Here is a 20,686-nt window from a genome sequence, read left to right on the forward strand (position 1 = left end):
TCCTCCGACAGCTTCTTCCTTTCAGTGTCCTCATCTTTTTCTGGTCGTCTTGGACTTTGCTTCTTCCCCTGGACTTTCTTCCTCAGTATTTGATGTATGTCCGCTGTTAGAACATCTATAACGTTTTTGGGCCATTTCTTCTATTTTTGTCTTTTTATTTAAATTGAGTTTCAGGGTATTAACATGCAGCTTCTCTCCCTGCCCCCAGCATCGAGTACAGGGCATGGCTCATCGGCAGTGTTCAGTAAGTATCCTTTGAATCACATGTAGGACTTTTAAACCACATATGGTAGGGATATTTTAATGATTTCACAAAATAGTGACCAGTTGAGGGACTTTCATTTTTGCTGTTTCCAGGTTATTGGCTCTTAGAGTTAGGGAATATATCAATTCCTTAATAAAAAATTTTGTTATTTCTGGACAGATTTCTGATATATACTCATGGTCAGTTATTCATTTTTGAGCTCATAGAATGTGAGCTGCAGCCTGATGGGAATCCTATGTTCTCTCTCCTTTGTACAGCTTCATATTTCCTTTTGCAGACTTTGCACACTATAGGGGTTAAGTAAATATTGGAGATTTCTTCAGGGCCATTTTTTGCCATTAATATTTTCAATTAAACCTTTTATTTTGAAAAAGCTTCAGACTTTCAAGAAAAGTTGCAAAAGTGATGCAGTGAACTCTAGAAACCCTTTACATGGCTAGATTCACCAATTGTTGACATAGTCATCATTCTATTTTAATGAATCCATTTTATCTTCACTATTAACTTATTCTTTATACCTTTTTGTCATCTTTGTTTTAGTCATTGCTGTAAGGGTTTATGATATACAATTTTAATTTATCACAGTCTACCTTCAAATAATATTATACCATTTTACATACAGTGTAAGAATATACTTCCATTTCCTTCTCCAGTGTCTTGTGCTATTATCGTTATCCATTCCGCATATGCTATAAATCCTGCGACATGTTACTATTTTTGCTTTAGACAGTCACTTATCTTTTAAAGAGATTAAGAAAATGAAAAAAATTACCCACATTTTTACCATTTTCAGTGCTTGGTATTTCTTTGTGTTGATCCAGATTTCCCTTAAGGAACTGACTTTCACATTTCTTGCACTACAGATTTGCTGGCAATGAATTCTCAGCTTTTGTTCATCTGAAAACATCTTTATTTTGCCTTCATTTTGAGGATACATTATAATTGGGTATAAAATTCTAGGTTGACAGTTTATTTTCCTCAGCGCTTTAAAAATATCACTCCATCTTCTAGTTTGCATAGATGAGAACTCTGTTGTCATTCTTAATTGTTTTCCTGTAGAATGTAAGGCTTCTTTCTTCTCTGACTGCCTTTAAAATTTTACTTTGCTTTTCAGCAGTTTGACTATGATGTGGTTTTCCTTTTATTTTTTCTGCTTGGGGTTCTCTAAATTAATTTTACGAAGTTTTGGGCCATTATCTCTTCAAATACTTCTACTCCTTCCTTTCTTCTATTGGGATTCCAGTTCCATATACGTTAGCCTGCATTGTCCCACAGCTCTTAGATGCACCATTCTGTTTTTTCACTCATTTTTTTCTTTGCGTTTCAGTTTGATCATTTTTGTTGACTTTTCTACAAGTTTACTTATTTTTTCCTCTATTGTGTCTAGTCTGCTGATTAACTCATCAGAGGAATTCTTCATTCTGATATCATGTTTTTCATTTTTAGTGTTTTCATTAGGCTTCTTTGTATAGCTTTCATCTCTGTGCTGAAATTTCCCATTTATTAAGTGTCAACCTTATTTTCTACTAGATCTTTTAATATATTAATTAGAGTTATTTTAATGTCTGTGTCCGATAAGTTCCAGTATACGCACCTAAGTCTAAGTCTGGTTGTATTGCTGTTTTTCTCTGTTGACAGTGGGTTTTATCATTTTGAAAAATGTGTCTTACCATTTTTTGATTGTGTGTTACACATTGAATATAGATGAACAGTAGAACTTGTGGTATTTATACTCAGAGATGGTACACTTTCGGATGTGAGGGTGATCTGGCTGCAACATCTGTCACCCCATTGATCACCAGGGTTGATTCAGCTGATCTGGACGGCTAGGCAGGTCTCCCCTTTCTCCCTCACCGCTCCATGTGCGTCCCTCTCGAAGCTGCATGCTTGGTTGAAGAGGATGACCTTGCCCGATAGAGGGGGACTGTTCTTCCGTCAAGGGGGTATATGAGTAGCTGCGCTCCCCTACTAGAACCTGCAAACAAGCTCTCAAGGTCATTTGTAGGAGAACGTAGGGTAGTCAAGCTTCCAGTACTCCACACACATCCAAATGAGCTGCTGCATGTGGCAGTCTGCCTTTCTTTAACAGAAGGAAAACAAAAAAAGAAATGGTACACTTTTTCTGGCAATTAGGTTGAGTCAGCTTAGTTAGTAGTTGATCTGGGTTTGGGGTGGTTGTTATTGTTATCACTGGTGCACCACTGACTTCAAATTCCTCCAACAGTGGGTTACTGCTACCTTGTTTTTGATGTGGGGCCTTAGTGTTGGAGGATTTTTTCATTGTCCCTATTCTACTCTCCTTAGCTGACAGCTTGCCCTATATACTTGCATAGGGTCTCTCACCATGTTCTTGCCCCTCTCCCAGTGGCAGACTGCTCTTACTTGTTGTTTGATGTAAGACTTGTGGTGGTAGAAGGGGTTTTGCAGTTTTCCTGTTTCAGCCTCAGTCTTAGGCAGGTCCTGTTACCTGAGCCCCGTGGGCTGAGCTTTCTCAGTGATCCTGTCACTTTCCCACTGCCTCTTACTCAGTGCAGGGTTTAGAATGCAGGCAGATTTCTTGCCCATGGCAGCTGAACTTTGCCTTATATCAGTAGGGGAGGAGGAGGACAGGGCAGAGGGCGTGGGGTGTGAGCAGTTACTCTGCCTGCCTTCCAGTGCTAGAAGTCATCTGTTTCATATCAGTGTAGGATCTCGGCCTGAGTGGGCTTTCTGTCCCTCCTCTAGTGTTGACCTTAAATTTGCCTAATGTCAATGCAGGGTGAAGGAGGATGTGTGTTTCCTGCCCTATCCAGCAGCAGCTAACCTGGGCCTTATATCAGTGCAGGAACTTGAGGGTGGGAGGCTTTACCGTCCCTTCTCAGCAACAGACTGCGTTTGCTGCGTGTCAGGGTTGATCTGCAACATGGGTGAATTTCTTGCTCCTTCCTCAGCAGTAGCTGATCACCTTGTACTCCTGCAGGCCCAAAGTGTAGATGGCCTTTTCTTGGTACTCCTGCTCTACCCTCAAGTCTTGGAGCAGGTACTACACACCTGGACCACCTATGGACCTTTCTCAGGTCTGCCCTGCTCATGCTATTTCCCATGAGCATCTCATGAAGTGCAAGACTATGAAAAAAGAATTGACTGGATGCAGAATCCCTTTGTTTCTGAGCCTCTCAGCGTTCTAAATTGGCACTAGTGCACACTGGGCCCTAAAAGAGTTTGTTAAAATTTCAGTTGTTTTATAGCAACATCTCTTTTGGCTGTGCTCTGTCAAAGGTGAAGTGGTTCATACGTCCCATTTCCTCAGAGGGGCTTGTCACCCTGTGGAATTTAGATATTTGGTTGCCTTACCCCACCTCATCTCACTGATGGGCTCAGAAACTTGGAGCGTTTTGGGACTTCCCTGGTGGCGCAGTGGTTAAGAATCCGCCTGCCAATGCAGGAGACACGGGTTCGAGCCCTGGTCCGGGAAGATCCCACATGCCACGCAGCTACGGAAGTCCACGTGCCTAGAGCCCGTGCTCCGCAACAGGAGAAGCCACCGCAATGAGAAGCCCGCGCACCACAACGAAGAGTAACCTTCACTCACCGCAACTAGAGAAAGCCTGCACGCAGCAACGAAGACCCAACGCAGCCAAAAATAAATAAATAAAATAAATAAATTTATATATAAAAAAAATCCTCAAAAAAAACTTACAGTGTTTCTGGGATTATCTGGCTTTTTTCTTTTTGTTAAGGGTGGGAGCAATTTTTTCTTGTGGCTTTCTACTTCTTAAGTTCATCATTACACCTTTTTTTTTTTTCTTTTCCCAGCCATGCTGCTCAGCTTGCAGGATCTTAGTTCCCTGACCAGAGAATGAACCTGGGCCCTCAGCAGTGAAATTGCAGAGTCCTAACCACTGGACTGCCAGGGAATTCCCCATCATTACATTTTAATTAATCTTTGCAGCTGGCTTGTTTCGGAAAATAGGAAATAACTCAAAGCATAAGGACATATTTGGGGTTTTTTTCCAGGTAACTAATAGCAAGGCAGTTCAGTGTTGGTAGCTGTCATTGGTAGCCCTAAGGCACAGGCAAACAGAGGGAAATGATCCCAGGGAATAGGAAAGAGTGGAGTAGTCGGAAAACTGATCTTTTAGAGATAGGGTGTCTTGTTTATTACTGGTGTAAGTTGTAAATCCAGTTTAAGAATAGTAAATGTGTCTGGTGCTAATAATGTTTGGTCATTATTCTCTCTAGGAGAAGTCTGTGGATTTTTTTCAAAATACTCAAGAGTGTAACTGACTGCTCAGACTGTTAATTTTTCATGCTTTTACAGGTCAGTTTCCTTTTAATGAAACTGTTAAATGTCAGGGCTCTTTTTCCTAATACTAATAATGTAACATAAGATGACCTTTGATAATTATGGCCAGTCAACCTTCTGAAGTGCTTGGAGGCCTTTATTACATTCCATTTAAATTTTCCTGGGCAAACTGAGGCATTCAGACCAGATTCTTTTAGCTCTTTTGTTAATTAGACTGGCCATCATTGAAGTCATTTGGTGCAGTTTGAAGCTCTAAGTTATACTCAGGACAGTTGCTGTCTGGTTCTCATTTCTCTGAGGTAGCGCTGGTCTCATTTCTAGTCTTTGCTTTTTTTCCTCTTAAAAACTGCACCAGAGCTTGACAATTAATAAGTACTTAAGATACTAATTTTAATTTTAGAGACTTTTGTCAAATGTTCTGCCTCTTCATGGTGAGAGTGACGGCCCAGAAAGCTGAATGGAAGTTCCACGTGTATGGGCAGAACATTTTTTTATGAATTGACTGGGGGCAGTGGCAGGGATCCCCAGCCTACTGTCTGTAAATCTTTTCTTTTAGGCTACAATCTTCCAATCATCTGCAAATAAATGTTCTGCTGCGATGGGTGGTAGGAGGTGGATCTTAGTGTTTTGACACGTAGACTTTTACTTTTCATTTTTAGTTCAAGCCCCTCCTCCACTAATTGCCGCTTCCCTGAGTGTAATGTGTCTCTGGTTCCTTGTCTCTAGAGAGTAAACCTACACTTCTTGTGGGTTGGGAAAGGGGCTTATTACTTGGTTGCCTCCTGCACCCTCACTTTCAGAACTACCTGGAGTCTCTGATTACTGTACCTTTTGGGGGTTCTGCTGCACATATTGGCTTTTTTTTTTTTTTTTTTTAAATGATGCTCTCTCTTTTTTTTAAAATATATTTATTTATTTATTTATTTTTGGCTGTGTTGGGTCATTTCTGTGCGAGGACTTTCTCCAGTTGCGGCAAGCGGGGGCCACTCTTCATCGCGGTGCGCGGGCCTCTCACTATCACGGCCTCTCTTGTTGCGGAGCACAGGCTCCAGACGCGCAGGCTCAGTAGTTGTGGCTCACGGGCCTAGTTGCTCCGCGGCATGCGGGATCTTCCCAGACCAGGGCTCGAACCCGTGTCCCCTGCATTAGCAGGCAGATTCTCAACCACTGCGCCACCAGGGAAGCCCCCATATTGGCTTTTTTATAGGTTCCCCTCCAATTTACACATAGGCCTTATTTCACCTTTCTTCACTCTGCTAAGTAAATTATTGCTTATCATTTGGCTTTCAGTCTTCCAAAACTTTATTGCTCTCATGTCCTCTTTTGATTTCTGTGTCTCTGTGGTTTTATGTCTTATTTATTCTTTGTAGTCATTAGGAAGATTGCAGGAATGTGAGAGGCAAATGTGTGCTTTTAATCCCAAAGTCCTGAGATACTCTATTATCCAACACCTTGCAAGCCTACATTCTATTATATTATTCTTAAATACCAAGGCCACATTTCCTTTAAATCATTGTAAAATCCATTTATCTTTCATTATTATCTTTTCCATTTGTCTCTATTGAAATTAGCAAGATAATTGCCTAGTTTTCTAAAATATTAGGCAGAATTCTGCTCTTAGGTGTAACTGATTAACTCCTTTTGGACTAAAACCCCAGCAAATACTGACTGTAAATTGAGAATAACATATTAAAAAAAAAAAAAACTATCTAAAAACACTGGTGAGCAACCAAAAGCAGACAGAAACTAGAGGGTAAGGGTCATCTATATTTAGAAGAAGGAACTGTCGCTGGGTGAATTGCCGTTTCCTATGGCATTTGACTTGAGGTCATGCCCAAGTTGGTACTGTGAAGGGTGGCTAAAATTCAGATGGAGACTCCCAGTCTTGAGTTGAAGAACTAGATGACAGAATTTGGCTGGCCTGAAGAACTAGATGACAGAGTTTGGGGCATTTGTACTAACTGAAAAATGAGGAAGAAAATCCAGAAAAAGAGATCCAGAGAGGGATATAAACTGTCTAAATCTTGCATATGGACAAACTCTAGGCAGCTTAACTAAGGCTAAAAGGATTGAACAGAGGTTTTAGTTTTCATTCCCCCAAAGGGGAAACAGAGTTTAGAGTTTGAGTCCAGTCAAGTTAATTGCCTACTAAAACAGTCAGTACTCTTTGGAGGAATGTAACAGAATCCAGAATTTCTACAACATACTATTTACAGTGGCCAGAATATAATCCAAAGTTTCTAGACATGCTCAAGAGAAAAGGCAGTTATTAGAGACTGACCTGGAGATGATCCAGATGTTGAATTTAGTTCACAAGGATTTTAAAGCACCTATTACAGCAATACTCAAGGAAGTAGAGAAACATAGATGTATAATGAATGAACAAATAGGAAATCTCATCATTGTTCATAATGAATGAACAAATAGGAGACTATAAAAAATGGGAATGTAGAACTGAGAAATACAATATATGAAGTAAAACATTTTACCAAATGGGCCTAATAGCAAATTGGACCTAACAAAAAGGAAGCTTAGTGAACTTGCAGGTAGATTAATAGAAATTATCTGTAGAACAGAGAGGAAGATGACCCAAAGTGAAATGAATGGAGGCTCAGGAACCTCTGGGATAAAATAAAAATGTCTAATATATATTTATGCGGAATTCCAGAAGGAGAGGAATGGCAGAATGGAACAGAAAAATATTTGAAGAAATATTGGCCCAAAATTTTCCAAATTTGGTGAAAGACATAAAATTGTCAATTCACAAGCTTAGCAAATCCACACATGATCAATGCAAAGAAAATCACATAGGGACACATGATATTCAGACTGCTGAAAGCCAAAGATAAAATCTTGAGAACAGCCAGAAGAAAAACACCTGGACGCTATAAAAAGGACTGCTGAAGAGAATAAAATAACACCATCAACTCTGAATTCTATATCATTAAAGATACTTTAAGGATGCAGATGAAATAAAGACTTTTTTGGATAAACAAAAACTACGAATTTAGTATCAGCAGACCTATACTACAAGGAGCTCTAAAGGAAATCCATCAGGTTAAAGGGTAATGATACCAGATGGAAACTGAGATCTTTAGGAAATAGTAAATATGTGAGGAAAGAGACAGCATTACTTTTTTTCCTCTTTTAAAAAATACATGACTTTCTAAAGCAAAACTATAACATTGTATTGTGGGGTTACATAAAGTATCAGGGATGGAGGGTGGTGAATTGTTCTTACATTACATGTGTAGGGGTACAACATTAACTCAAGTAAACTGGTTAAACTTAGGGATATATTGTAACCCCTAGAACAGTCACTTAAAATATAATGCAGATAGGTATACTAAAAAGCCAATAGATAAAATAAAATGAAATTCTCAAAAAATATTTGGTTAGCCCAAAAGAAGTCAGGGAAAGAGGAATAGAGACACAAACAAAACCTGGAGGAAAAAAAAAGAAAAAAGAAAACTTGGGGCTGAGGAAGGAGACTAATAAGATGGTAGCTCTGAATTCAATCACATCAGTAACTAATTTAAGTGTAAATGGACCAGTTATTCTAATTGAAAGATAAGAGATTTTCTGTGTGTGTATATGTATCAAGACCTAACTACGTGATATCTGTGAGAGATACACTTTAAATATAAAGACAGGTTGAAAATAAATGTGTAGGAAAAAGTATACTAGCTAAATAGTAAATATAGGGAATTCCGTGGTGGTCCAGTGGTTAGGACTTGGTGCTTTCCCTGCCCTGGGCCTGGGTGGTTCAATCCTTGGTCGGGGAACTAAGATCCCGCAAGGCGTGTGGCATGGCCAAAAAAAAAAAAAAAAAAAACAGTAAATATAGTAAGATTGGGCTTATATTAATAGCAGATATAAAACTATTACCAAAGAAAAGACTCTTACTAGAGATAAAGACATTTTATAATGTTGAAAAGGTCATTAGGAAGACTGTTTATGCCTGATAACAAAGCTTCAAAATACATGAAGCAAACATTAATAGAATTGAAAGAAAAAATTCAAATCCATAACCATTGTGTATTTTAACACCCTCTTCTCAGCAGTTGTTAGAACTAGATAAACATCAGACGTAACATAATGAAAACAATATGCAGTTTCTTTACTGAACACAGGATGGCAAAGTAGTCACAGTACTTGCAAAACTGGATCTGTGTATTTGAATACAGTGAAATATGCGGTGATTTTACTGTGTGAGCACACCCTTTTCCTTCATTTATTGTAGAGCCAACAAAATGAACAGTGGTGATTAGTGAAATAAACAGGAACACTGCAGTACACTAGCATAATACTTTGTATATACATGATAGACATTAAATAAACTTTTGTTGAATTAATGTAATGTGGGGCTTTGGAGTTACATTTGTGTTTGAATTTTAAAACAAATTATTTTAAAAGCTAATTATAAAAATACCACTTTTACTTATAGCAGTAGTTCTCAAACTTTTTGGTTTTAAGATCCCTTTACTCCTTTAAAAATCACTGAGAACCCCAAAGAAGTTTTATTTATGATGGTCATATCTATTGCTGTTTACCCTTCAGAAATTAAAATTGAGAAATTGAAAGAATTTAAAAATAAACTCACTGTATGTTATCATAAATAATAATATTTTCATGAAAAATAACTATATTTTCCAAAACAAAACATAGAAAGTGACATTGTTTTACATGTTGGCAAATATCTTTAATGTGTGGCTTAATAGATAACAACCATATTCTCATATCACCTTCTGCATTTAATCTTACACACTTGTGAAAGAATTTTTTTAAAAAGGCAGGCAGCATCTTAGTATTGCTATGAAAAAGTTTTGGCCTTGGACCACCAAAAGAGTCTTGAGCTTTGCAGGAGCCCCCAGACCATACTTTGAAACTCTCTGACTTACAACATAGAACAAAGAAAAAGTGAAAAATTACTAGTTAGTGGGTGTGTGGCCTGAACCATGGGGATGCCCTTCCCTCCTTATTGGTGGGCTATTAGGGTTCACATATATGGGTACCTAACCTGAAAAATTGTGGGAGCCCCATCTGGGAGCTAGATTAATAGATATAAAAGGTCCACTTGAGTCTTCCATTGTGCTGTGTCATCTAGAGCTGGGGGTTGAGAATAGTTTGGGTCATGCTGCAATCCAGTTCTGAGTTCAGTTATCTGAGATATGAGGTGTGATTCAGGTTCCACAGGTGGCAAAAGGCTTTTCGTCTCTAAGGGGAGTTGGAGTAGTGACTAAAAAAAGAGCAGTCTGGAATTGGAACCTTCACATATTGCTGCAGAGAATGGAAAACAGTTCCACAAAAGGTTAAACATAGATTGCTATATGACCCAGGAAGTTCACTCCTTGGTATATACTCAACAGAAATACAAATATGTGCCCATACAAAGCCATTTGCACAAATGTTCATAGCAGCATTATTCATAAAAGCTAAAAAGTGGAAACAACCTGTATGTCCCCGAGCTGATGGATGGATAACTAAAATGTAGCCCATCCATACATGAAATATTATTCAGCTGGAAAAAGGAATGAAGTACTGATACATGCAACACCATGGATGAGCCTTGAAAATAGTATACTGAGTGAGAGAAGGCAAACACAGGAGACCACAAGTTGTGTGATTCCATTTATGTGAAATGCCCAAAATATATAAATCTAAAGAGACAGAAAGTACCTTTGTGGTTACCTGAGGCTGGAGAGGATGGGAGGAATGCTACGTGAAGAATGTTTCTGCATGTTTTTAAATTGTACTATGTCATGTGGTCCACGGCCCCTGTGTAGGGACTCAAATCTTTGCAATATCAATATCAAAAACTCGAAGGGAGTCTTGTGCCTTTAAAGAACTAATGAGTCTCTGTTTGTTTGTTGTTCCCTTTTAATACTTTTTAAGATCAGGGAATGAGACCACTGTAACTACTGTCTCCTTTGGCCTTAGCTGCTAGGAAGTTCAGGACCACATTTAATTGCTCAATCATAGTAACGCTGTTAGCTAGGCTAGGCAACTAGTATATTTTCTTTTCTTTTACACGTTTTAGTGTGTGTTTTTAAAATTTGTACGTGCAAACTTAAACTTGATATATTACTGTAAGATGCCCATAGTCTTTATCAGTAGCAGTTGGGGTTTAAATTACAACAAATAAAAATATACGTGAAAAACCAGAGGCAGCATTTGCCAAGATGGAAGAGTTCTTTGCGTGTAAAGTGGCAACATTAGTTTTCAGGTTATACCTGAAATGATATTGATCCTTGAACTAAGCTTTTCAACAAGCAGTTTTAAACTAGGCGTTGGTACTGGATGGATCCAAGCAGATGCTGGATGACCCTGTATGCTGTGTGCACATGCTGTCTACACATCCTGTAGAGGTGAATCCTGTACTGGATGCAAGAGCAGACTAAAAATTGCCTGTAGAATTCTCCCAGTTTTAAGACTGTCATTCTGTGATTGAATTGGTAATTTTGAAGTGGCTGATTTTTATTCTAGGAACTTATTGGAGAACTCAGAGTTCCAGACACATAACAGAAACAAGATAATTTACTGTGAAAATATTAGAACAGGTTCTACCAGTACCTTGCCTAAGGAGCTCAGTGTAGCTGTTGTTCTGACTGTGTGCTTTCAATTGCACTGCAGCTCTGCTAGGATGAATTAGCTATAAAATATACCCCTGAAAAAAAATATATATACCCCTGAATATTGCTACGCCATTTTAAAATAATGTATCGATATTTAAACACTAGAGTATATATTCTTAATAGAACTGCTGTATTTCGGTTTCAGTAAGTTGTTCCTCCTCTTTTTTTCCCCCCAGTTTCATTGAGATATAATTGACCTATAACATGGTATAAGTTTATGGTGTATAACATTATGATTTGGTGTAGGTATATATTGTGAAATTAAGTTGCTTTTTGTCACAGTACTCAGTCAATCCTTTTCTTGTATCTACTCCTGGTTAGAGTTTAAAAAAAAAAACTACAAAAAATAAAATATAAGCACAAAGGAGGGGATAGATAGATGGGTAGGTAGGTAGGTATCCTCCCTAAGTCCCCCTCTACCACTGAAAGTCATCCATGTAAATGATCTAAAAGCAGCAGTTGGGCTGTGACCAGAGGATCTTGGTCTCAGCCTAGTTTTGCACCATTTAGGATTGATGTTTCATGAATCCATTCCTGCCCATTTTTGTTCTTAATGTCATTATTAACATTTAGGTTTTGCAGAATTTATTAATAGCCTAGCATCAAATTGAGATTATGTCCGTTGGTTCGTAAATACTATTTGTTTATATTTATTGGGCAATCAGTTGTGCAAATCTGCCACACCTGAGCAATTAGAGCTTTAGGAGGAAGTTAATTGCATCACTGCAAAATTTGGAATGTTGTAAAATTAGTTTCTAAAAATCAGGTGGTAAGAACTCATAGGAGTCTGGAAACTTACATGTGAGAAATTACTATCTAAAAGCCATGTATCGAGGCTTCCCTGGTGGCGCAGTGGTTGAGAATCTGCCTGCCAATGCAGGGGACACGGGTTCGAGCCCTGGTCCAGGAAGATCCCACATGCCGCAGAGCAACTAGGCCCGTGAGCCACAACTACTGAGCCTGCGCGTCTGGAGCCTGTGCTCCGCAACAAGAGATGCCGCGACAGTGAGAGGCCCGCGCACCATGACGAAGAGTGGCCTCCGCTCGCCGCAACTAGAGAAAGCCCTTGCACAGAAACGAAGACCCGACACAGCCAAAAATAAATAAATAAATAAATAAATACATAAATAAATAAATAAATTTAAAAGCCATGTATCGTACAAATAGAATACAGTAAAGCATGAGGGAAAAGCATAAAGCTAGGTTCTTGTTTTCTTCGGCTACAATCAGACGTGCAAATTTTAGTTGTTAGGAAATGCTTTTGAAAAGGCAAAAAGGAAGGAGATAGGGGAGGAAGAAAAAGAGGGAATAGCGAGCCTCTGGACCAGAGGAAATGCACCTGTTGCATCTTGGGGCTGGGTTTAAAGTCTCATAATTAGCAAATTACTGACGCTGCCAAGTGTGGTTGGAGCTAACATTTCTTGGGCTGAGACACTAACAATCTTAATTCCTTAAAGTGAGGGATTTTATAGGCGTTCCTGATTTCGTGCATTTGAAGAGGATGGGACATTCTTCAGGTCCAGAGTGATCCTCGTCCATCAGAAGGAAGATATGAGAGGACAAGGGTTGATCTAAAGGATTGGCAGGCAGCAGAGAACACCATGAGATGTCTCAGGCTTTCTCTGGTGATCAGGGGTAGTTGTTAAGCTGCCTGGTCATCTTTCCACTGGTTGCTGAAATACATGGGATTCCATCACAGAAAGTTAGATGATCATGTGTTATAGATTTCATGTTCCTGAGAAACTCTAGAACCCAAGTCAAAGTTTGGTTGCAGAGAAAGTTTGGAATTCTTTTGTTTGGAATGCATTCTCTATCTTTAAAAGCCTATTGGGAATAATTCTGATCCTAATCATTACTTCAGACATTTGTGGTCTGTGGAATTTGGAGCATTAAACAATTGCAAAAATTCCTTCTGAATTTGGCGGGGAAAGGTGAATGGGGAAGGAGAGACGGGAACTCTGCCAGTTGTTTTTTTTTTTTTTTTCTTTTCCTGACTTTTTTGGAGGACTGCTGGAAGAGAGATTTTGTGAATTTACTTCTTTTTGTGAATTGCCTTTAAGCAATTTTATAAAGAAACCTGGACTGCTTGGTTATTTTCCAAAATTAAACTGGTGGAAAAATTACAGTACCTTTCTTGAGTCTGAAATTCAACTACTTTCCTTCCAAGATTATTATATAGGATGAACATTTTAAATTATCTGAGGTTATTTAAATTCATGTAAGTCATTACATAAAGAAGGAATAGTCCTGGATATAAGAAAACCAGTTGTCCTCCTTGCACTCTTGAGGAGTCTTGAGGGCTGGATTTGTCTGCTCTCTAGTTTACTACAAGTGAAGGATTAAAAAGAAATTCACTTCCTTGGGAAGGCTATTCATTGAGCTATTCCCCTGTATTTCTTGTTCCCTATTCCTTCTTCTTAAAAGATAAAAACATAGTTAAATATATGAACAGATAAAGTAAATATTGAGGAAGATGAAAGGATTATTAAGATCTAAACAATAATCTTGGTTCCTTGGGCAACTGCAGAAAAGAATTGTGCTTGCTTTCGCAGACCGTGCCTCAGTGGCCCAGTCACCATCTCAGCCTTTGCCGAGATGATCAACATATGGATGACAGCTCCATTCTTTTTCATCAGATTCTCCTGCCAGGGCAGTAGAGGACGATGAAGTTGTAATATGAGGGATAGAGGTAGGGGGAGAGAGAACTGTTAAATATTACATTTGGTGTTTCATTATTTCTTTGCGTTAGGAGGCAGTTCTCTATAGGTCTTTGCACACCTGCATAGCTTGCGAGCAGACGCGCCGACTGTCATTGTTCTAGGCAGTCTTTCCAGGGATGTTTGCATAGTGAACTACCTTAGATGGTAGAGCTACTGTCTCCCTCTAGAGCAAAGGACAGCTTTGCTTACTGTTCAGTATAATAGAGATCATGTCTCCCTCCAGAGCAAAGGGCCAGGTGTATTTACTGCCCATTAGAAAAGGTTCGAGCTTCCTAAGCTCAAGGTTGCTTTTCCGTCATGAAGCACATTGAGTTTACAGGTGTTATCTGGCCCTCTTCACATAGCTCTGTGGGAACTGGGGTTCAGGGAACTCATGCAGATGCTGATATTCTAGTTACCGCTACTGATGTAAGTACTAAGCTCTCCTTTGTTTCTAACCTGGGAGTCTCGTGTTTTCTGTCAGGACCCATGAAACTGGCAGGCTAACTTGTTAGCTTGCAAGTAGGGTGAAATCTCAGACCCCTCATATTCTTAATACTTCTAAATGATGGTTTGTTAAATGGAATGTATTTGGAAAAATGTATTGAAACTTCGATTTCTAATCTGTACAGTTTGTAAGAAGTTCATTTAGGGTGTTATTTCTCCTTATTTGATGCAGGCTTTGTTTATAACGTCAGCCCGTATATGGAGTATCATCCTGGTGGAGAAGAGGAACTTATGAGAGGAGCAGGATCGGATGGTACTGACCTCTTTGATCAGGTAAGGTGCTGGAAGTGATCGTCGTCTCACAGTGGAAGAGTGCTCTTCGGTTCAGCAGCGCGACAGTGGTAGAAGGAAAGAAAATAGGGGCATAAACTTCAGATGTGTGGCTTGAATTCTGAAGTGTGGGAAGATGCTCATAAGTAACAACTGTTCATTTAATTTGCCTTTGAATTATTTTACTAACATTTTAGTGTTGCTCTCAGATCTGTATCTGGGAGTTCACTCTTAAGTGTTTGCTGCTCCTCTGCTGGCAACAGTTTACTCAGTTTTGATCAATTTTGATTATGGTGATGACTGACTTAGAGGAGGCGGTGACCATTAGAGGAAATAACAAGTCCCTTAGCTTCTTTGCTCTTAGTCTTTGCTCATTTGGGGATTGTTACATAATCAACCTGTCTTGCTGTACTAAGTCTGCATATTATGTAGAAAGATCATTAATGAATAGAAAACCTATTTTTCCTAGAGATAGCAGAGATTCTGTAGTATGTGTCAAAAGATATTTAAATTAGTCACTTTCCCCCCTTATATTTATTAAAAACAGTGATTAGCTCTTATACTGTTTAAAAATCATGTAGAATATGATGATTACTATCAATTGGCTGAACTGCTATTTTGAAACAACTATCTTGAGAAGAATAGAAATTTGCCTTTGTCTCACAAATGCTTTATTTTGTATTTTAGCGATGATTAACCATGTTGTAGTATTGGGTTTTTACCATTTGAGATACCTGAATCAGATTGGGTTATTTTTAGAGTTGCGTTCTGAACAAATGAAATTTGATTTCTGTTCCTCTTACCTTCTCATCCATTATAGGATTTATTTTTTGACCAGGATACCAGAAATATAATTTGTTTTGTATTTTAATATACTTACGTGCATCTGCTTAAATAACCGAATCTCATTTGCTGTTAATGTTTTTCCTGGGTTAGAGAAAAGTCATTCTTACCCATTGGTGATAATAGGATTCTCCTTGGGAGGTCCTTATTGCTGATTTAAATTCCCGTTGTCATATGATATTTGTTATTGGCTAGCAGTGCAAGCCAAATAGAAAGTTTGGGAACATTTGCCGGAAAACTTGTCTACCATACTTTTATCTGTCCTGTGTCAACTGAAAAAAAAATTCACAATGTGAGAGTTGTGAGTTAAGTTTTATTTGGGGCGAAATGAGGACTATAGCCTGGGAGACAGCATTTCAGATAGCTCTGAGAATCTGTTCCCAAGAGGTAGGGTGAGAGGTCAATATTGTATATGATTTTAGTGAAGAGGGGTACGTGGAGTCAAGCACACATTTTGGCAGATGCTTACTGCTAGTTACGAGGAGCAGATGTCACCTTAAATGATCTTAGTGCTTTTCGAGATATGAGAAGATGCAGGAATTTGGGCTCATAAAATCATCTCCTGAAAATATCTAACTCTCTGAAGGCCTGTTCTGCAAGTTTTTCCCAGAGTACAGAGTGCGTCATTCCTGATCTCCACCCTGCACTCCTTTCAGGGGGTGTTGAAGGTCAGCAGCTGCAGTGGCTAGTGACTTAGTCCTTGAAGAGGTAAGATGGCAGGTACCAGTTTTTAGTTGGCGCCTATAACCTCTTGATGCTGAATGTACTCTTCCACAAGAAGAATTTCCAGTAACATCTAGTCCTATTCATATTTCTTAGTGTTGTGCGATTATATGGACCTTATTGAAATAAGCTTGTTTTGGGGAAGTCACAAGAACTGCTATATTGTTAAATTCTTTAGCAGTTTCAACAATACTTGTGTTGACCAAAAAAAAAATGCACAACCTAAAAGTTGAGAATTATGTTTTATTTGAGGTGTTACTGAGGACTGTAGTCCGGAAATAGCCTCTCAGATAGCTCTGAGAAACTGTTCCAAAGAGGTAAGGGAGAAACCAGGATATATAGGAGCTTTTGCTGGGAAAAAACATGTAGTAGAACATCAAAACATTACTACTAATCACAAAAAGCAGGCATCTCAGTTAATTATTTCAGTGCTTTTCTGTGTATGGGAAGATGCAAGAGTCTGGGCTTGTTGAAATTGTTCCTTTAATATGCACTTTAACTCTCTAGGGCCAGTATCCTCTTTTTCTCCATCCTGAATTCCTCTTAGGCCACACCATAGGGGGCGGCTGCAGTGGCTTGATGGCTTTATGGCTGCAACATCCTTTGATGACTGAAATGTCAGGCTACACTCTTTGTCCACACTTTAGTTACCAGATTGCTGCATTCCCCTTGGCTTTAATAAGACCAGTGATGTTTATTTATGACTTCTACTCACCACAGAAGTAAACAACTTTATAAAATTCTAGAAACAGTGGTGAAGCTTCTTATATCTTTAATATCTAGTATTTGAGTTGTACAAAGAATATTAAGTAATCTCTTTATTGTCAGACTTCTGTCTCTAGTTTTGATCTCACTTCTGACTTCTCGTTTCGTATTTCCAGTTGGCTGATGGGCAATTTGAAAACCTGTTGGCAGTTGAACTCAGTGTGACCTCAAATAATATCAACTCATCTTCTTCCCTTTGTTTTTTTCTACTGTTTCCTCTTTCTGGAAATGGGAACTTGAAACCACTTGAGTAATCTTTGCCTTCTCTCATTGTGTTATTGAAGTGGTCACCTGGACCTGTGCCAGGGTCTTGGCCCAGGCCGAGATCCCTTGTCTCAGCCTGGGAGGTTCTTTTTCTGCTTGGATTCGTATAGCCAATAACAAAACCAGTGCTGAGACTGGAACAGCACAAGCTTTATTCGGTGGCCAAAGAATGGAGAAGCAAGAACTAGTTTGCAGATCAACTTCTCAACCTGACTCAGGCTGAGACACCATATATATAGGAAGGTTGAGGTAAAATGGAGGGAACTGAGTAAAGAGTGGGAGGAATATTCATGACTTATCCGAGAACTGGGGGTGTGGTTTGGACCAGGAACTGAGGCAACACTCCTTTTCAGTCCTTTTTTGGGCTCTTCTGGTTGTTGTCATGGCAGTTGTCAGCTGTCATGGCGCTGGTGGGTGTGTCACTTAGAGCATGCTAATGTAGTACAGTGAGTGTATAATGAGGCTCAAGGTCCACTGGAGTTTAGGTCTTCTGCCATTTTGGGCCTAGTTAGTTCTAACCGGTTGTTTAGAAATTTCTTTAGGAGCAGCTTCCTCCTTTTGTATTTGGTCCTGAAACTCGATAAGGGCAGTTAGTTTCCGTCTGAGGGAGGGGCAGGAGTATGGTTCTGGGGCAACAGTCTTGGTAACAAATGTGCCTCAACATCTAATCACTGGTGAACTTCTATGATGCTGTCTTTAAACATTGCACCTTTTCTCTCTTCCCACTGCCTTTAGGTCAAGTCATCATCACCCTCTCTAGTCCTAATATTTTAATACTGTCCCGGTATCTTTACCTTCAGTACCCATTTAGATAACATGACAGCTAGAATAGTATTCTTAAAGACAGTCGTCTTAGCACCTTGCTCTACAAGTTTCAGAGGCTCACCATTGACAGTGTAATAAATTCAAAGTCATTCGTCTGGCATTTGAGGGCCTAAAAATAATGTATCAAGGTAAATATTCTCAACATGCAACTTGCTTTGGAACTGAAGTGCTTTGAGCAAATCACCAGTTCCATGATTGACAAACCCCATACCTTTGTCTCCTTGAATATCCTTCTCCTTCATCTATCTGTTAAAATTCTACCCAACCCCATAGCCCCAGAGATGGTGCTTTACACATTATTGGAGACTCCATAACTATTTGGTAAATAAAATTTCAATTTATATTAATCAGTGTGCATTTATAATTACATATATATTTTTTACATATTTGCTATTTTAGTGTATATTTATTTACTCAGGAACATACATAAAGATTCTGGTATCGGTATTATTTGACCTGATTGTTTAGTGATTATATAGCGTTTATGGAATAATATATTATGATTTTCCTTTACTGGTTATTTACAATTGGACTCCTAGGTTGTTCCCAATATTTTGCTAATATAACTAGTGCTATGATGAGTATCCTGGTGCCTGCATCTTTGTGTTTATGCAAATATTTTCTCGGGTAAATTCCTGAATTACTGAGGGGAAGAGCTGCATATTTTAAGGCTTTTAATATATATTGAGAAGGTGCCCCCCCAGAAAGGTTGTTTAAATTTAATTCCCACTAGTAATTCTGGCAACAAATACTGTCAGTTGTTTCCCTTGAAGTGACAGTCTCACTTTGTTCATTTAGAAGAAAATGTCTATCAGATACCCAAGTCTGAGTAACTAGTTTATAGGTCATTCTTTTTCTTTTATGGATAAACAGCCTGTCAAGAAAAAACACAGTTTAATAGGCAAATCAAACAGTTGCCTAAGTGTTTTTCCTCGCGGCAACCGTCTTACTTAGCAGCAGAAGTGTTTTTGAGAACTTCCCATTTTGTCACGCAGCATATGAAAAAGACCTGTAACCAAGGGTTGAGGTTTAAGAAAATTAATTGTTTTTTCTACTTCATGAAGGGTATTCTTAAATGAAACCAACTCCCTCCAGCCCCGTGGGTCTGTGGTGGTAAACAATGTAATGATTGAGACCACTGCCTTGATTTGTGCTAAGATGCAAACTGTTTTACCCACCATTGCTACTTCAACATCACTGCAAATGTCAATACAGTGAAAAAGGCAGATAACATCTTAGTATTATTATGAAACTAATCGAGACCTCGTGGGTATCTGAAAGGGCGTCAGGAACCTCCAGAGGTCTGTAGACAACACTTTGAGAACATTGTTCTAAAGTCCCTATATATGCTCCCATTTTGTCACTCCCTTGTTGGCTAATTGAATCTGCTTCTTAGTTTTTCAGAGCCGTGTAAGAATATTTAGTTTTCATCAGAAGAAAATTAGGGCATCTCATGGAGTTAGAGTCATGTTGCTTTTCTGCTATTTTTCTCCCACACCAGGTTCATCGTTGGGTCAACTATGAATCCATGCTGAAAGAATGCCTGGTTGGCAGGATGGCCGTTAAACCTGCTTTTCCTAAAGGTACGTGGAGCCAGGGCTAAACTGGCATTGATGTGTGATACACATGGACCGTCTTTTAGGTGGATTTCAGCAAATAGATTTAAAGAAATCACTAAATTGTTCTCATTTCACTGGGCTCCTGTTCTAGCCACTGTAAAGATTTTACTTTAGTTCTTTAGAATGAAACAATGACTTTACCTTAAAAATTTGGCATGTTTTGAGAGAACATTCGTAGTGTGGAGAATAAGCATAATGGAAGTGAAAGAACTTTATTTACTTAGTTTTCATTAGTCTTTTATTCTCTTGTTACATAGAGTAGCTCGAACAGTTGGTTAGAGGTGACTTTTAGACTAGTTTCCTAAAATTTAATTTTTTTGAATATGTAATTGTATTCACGACTCAAAAATCAGAAAATATAAAAAGTTATACAGTAAAATTTCCCCTCTCAGCTTTGTCTCCCATTTGCCTTGAACTTTTCCACTGCTTGACTCTTTACCATAAAAACTGATTTTAAAGTACTTTTAAAAAAACCGATTGCTTGGGACTTCCCTGGTGGTCCAGCAGTTAAGACTCTGTGCTCCCAATGCAGGGCGCCTGGGTTCGATCCCTGGTCAGGGAACTAGATCCCGCACGCATGCCACAACTGAGATCCCACGTGCCGCAACTAAAGATCCCATACACTGGAACGAAGATCCCATGTGCTGCAACTAAGACCTGGTGCAGCCAAATAAATAAATAAATGTTAAAAAAACAAAACAAACAAACAAAAAAATGATTTCTTTCCCTTACCTTCCAAACTGCCACTCTACAATCGGCATGGTGTTGGAGATCATCTCTTTCCTCCTAAGCTTCTTTTGGAAGAGCGCCCTTTGAAAAGTTTAGACAGGCAATTGGAGTAGCAGGAGTACTTTGCTTAAATCCTTTACTGTGGATGGAACGGAGTCTTTTCTTTTGAACAACTCCTGATTTTGACATCCAAATTAAGAATACATTGGCTTGTTTGAACTGACTCTGCTACTATTTATTTAGTTCAGTGAGTTTTG

At 38.8% G+C, this 20,686-nt stretch overlaps 1 protein-coding gene across 5 annotated transcripts in view; it reads left to right on the forward strand.

The window, feature by feature from the left end:
• CYB5R4 (cytochrome b5 reductase 4) overlaps nucleotides 1–20,686 on the forward strand; it is an 84,982-nt gene that overhangs the window by 13,577 nt on the left and 50,719 nt on the right. For all 5 annotated transcript variants that reach the window (XM_082405872.1, XM_082405870.1, XM_082405869.1 and 2 more), the window contains exons 3-4: nucleotides 14,564–14,664; nucleotides 19,583–19,664. In XM_082405872.1, coding sequence (XP_082261998.1) covers nucleotides 14,564–14,664; nucleotides 19,583–19,664 — 183 coding nt within the window. The remainder of the gene's footprint in view (nucleotides 1–14,563; nucleotides 14,665–19,582; nucleotides 19,665–20,686) is intronic.

This window comes from Balaenoptera borealis (genome assembly GCF_965194805.1).
Source record: "Balaenoptera borealis genome assembly, chromosome: 9".
NCBI lineage: Eukaryota > Metazoa > Chordata > Mammalia > Artiodactyla > Balaenopteridae > Balaenoptera > Balaenoptera borealis.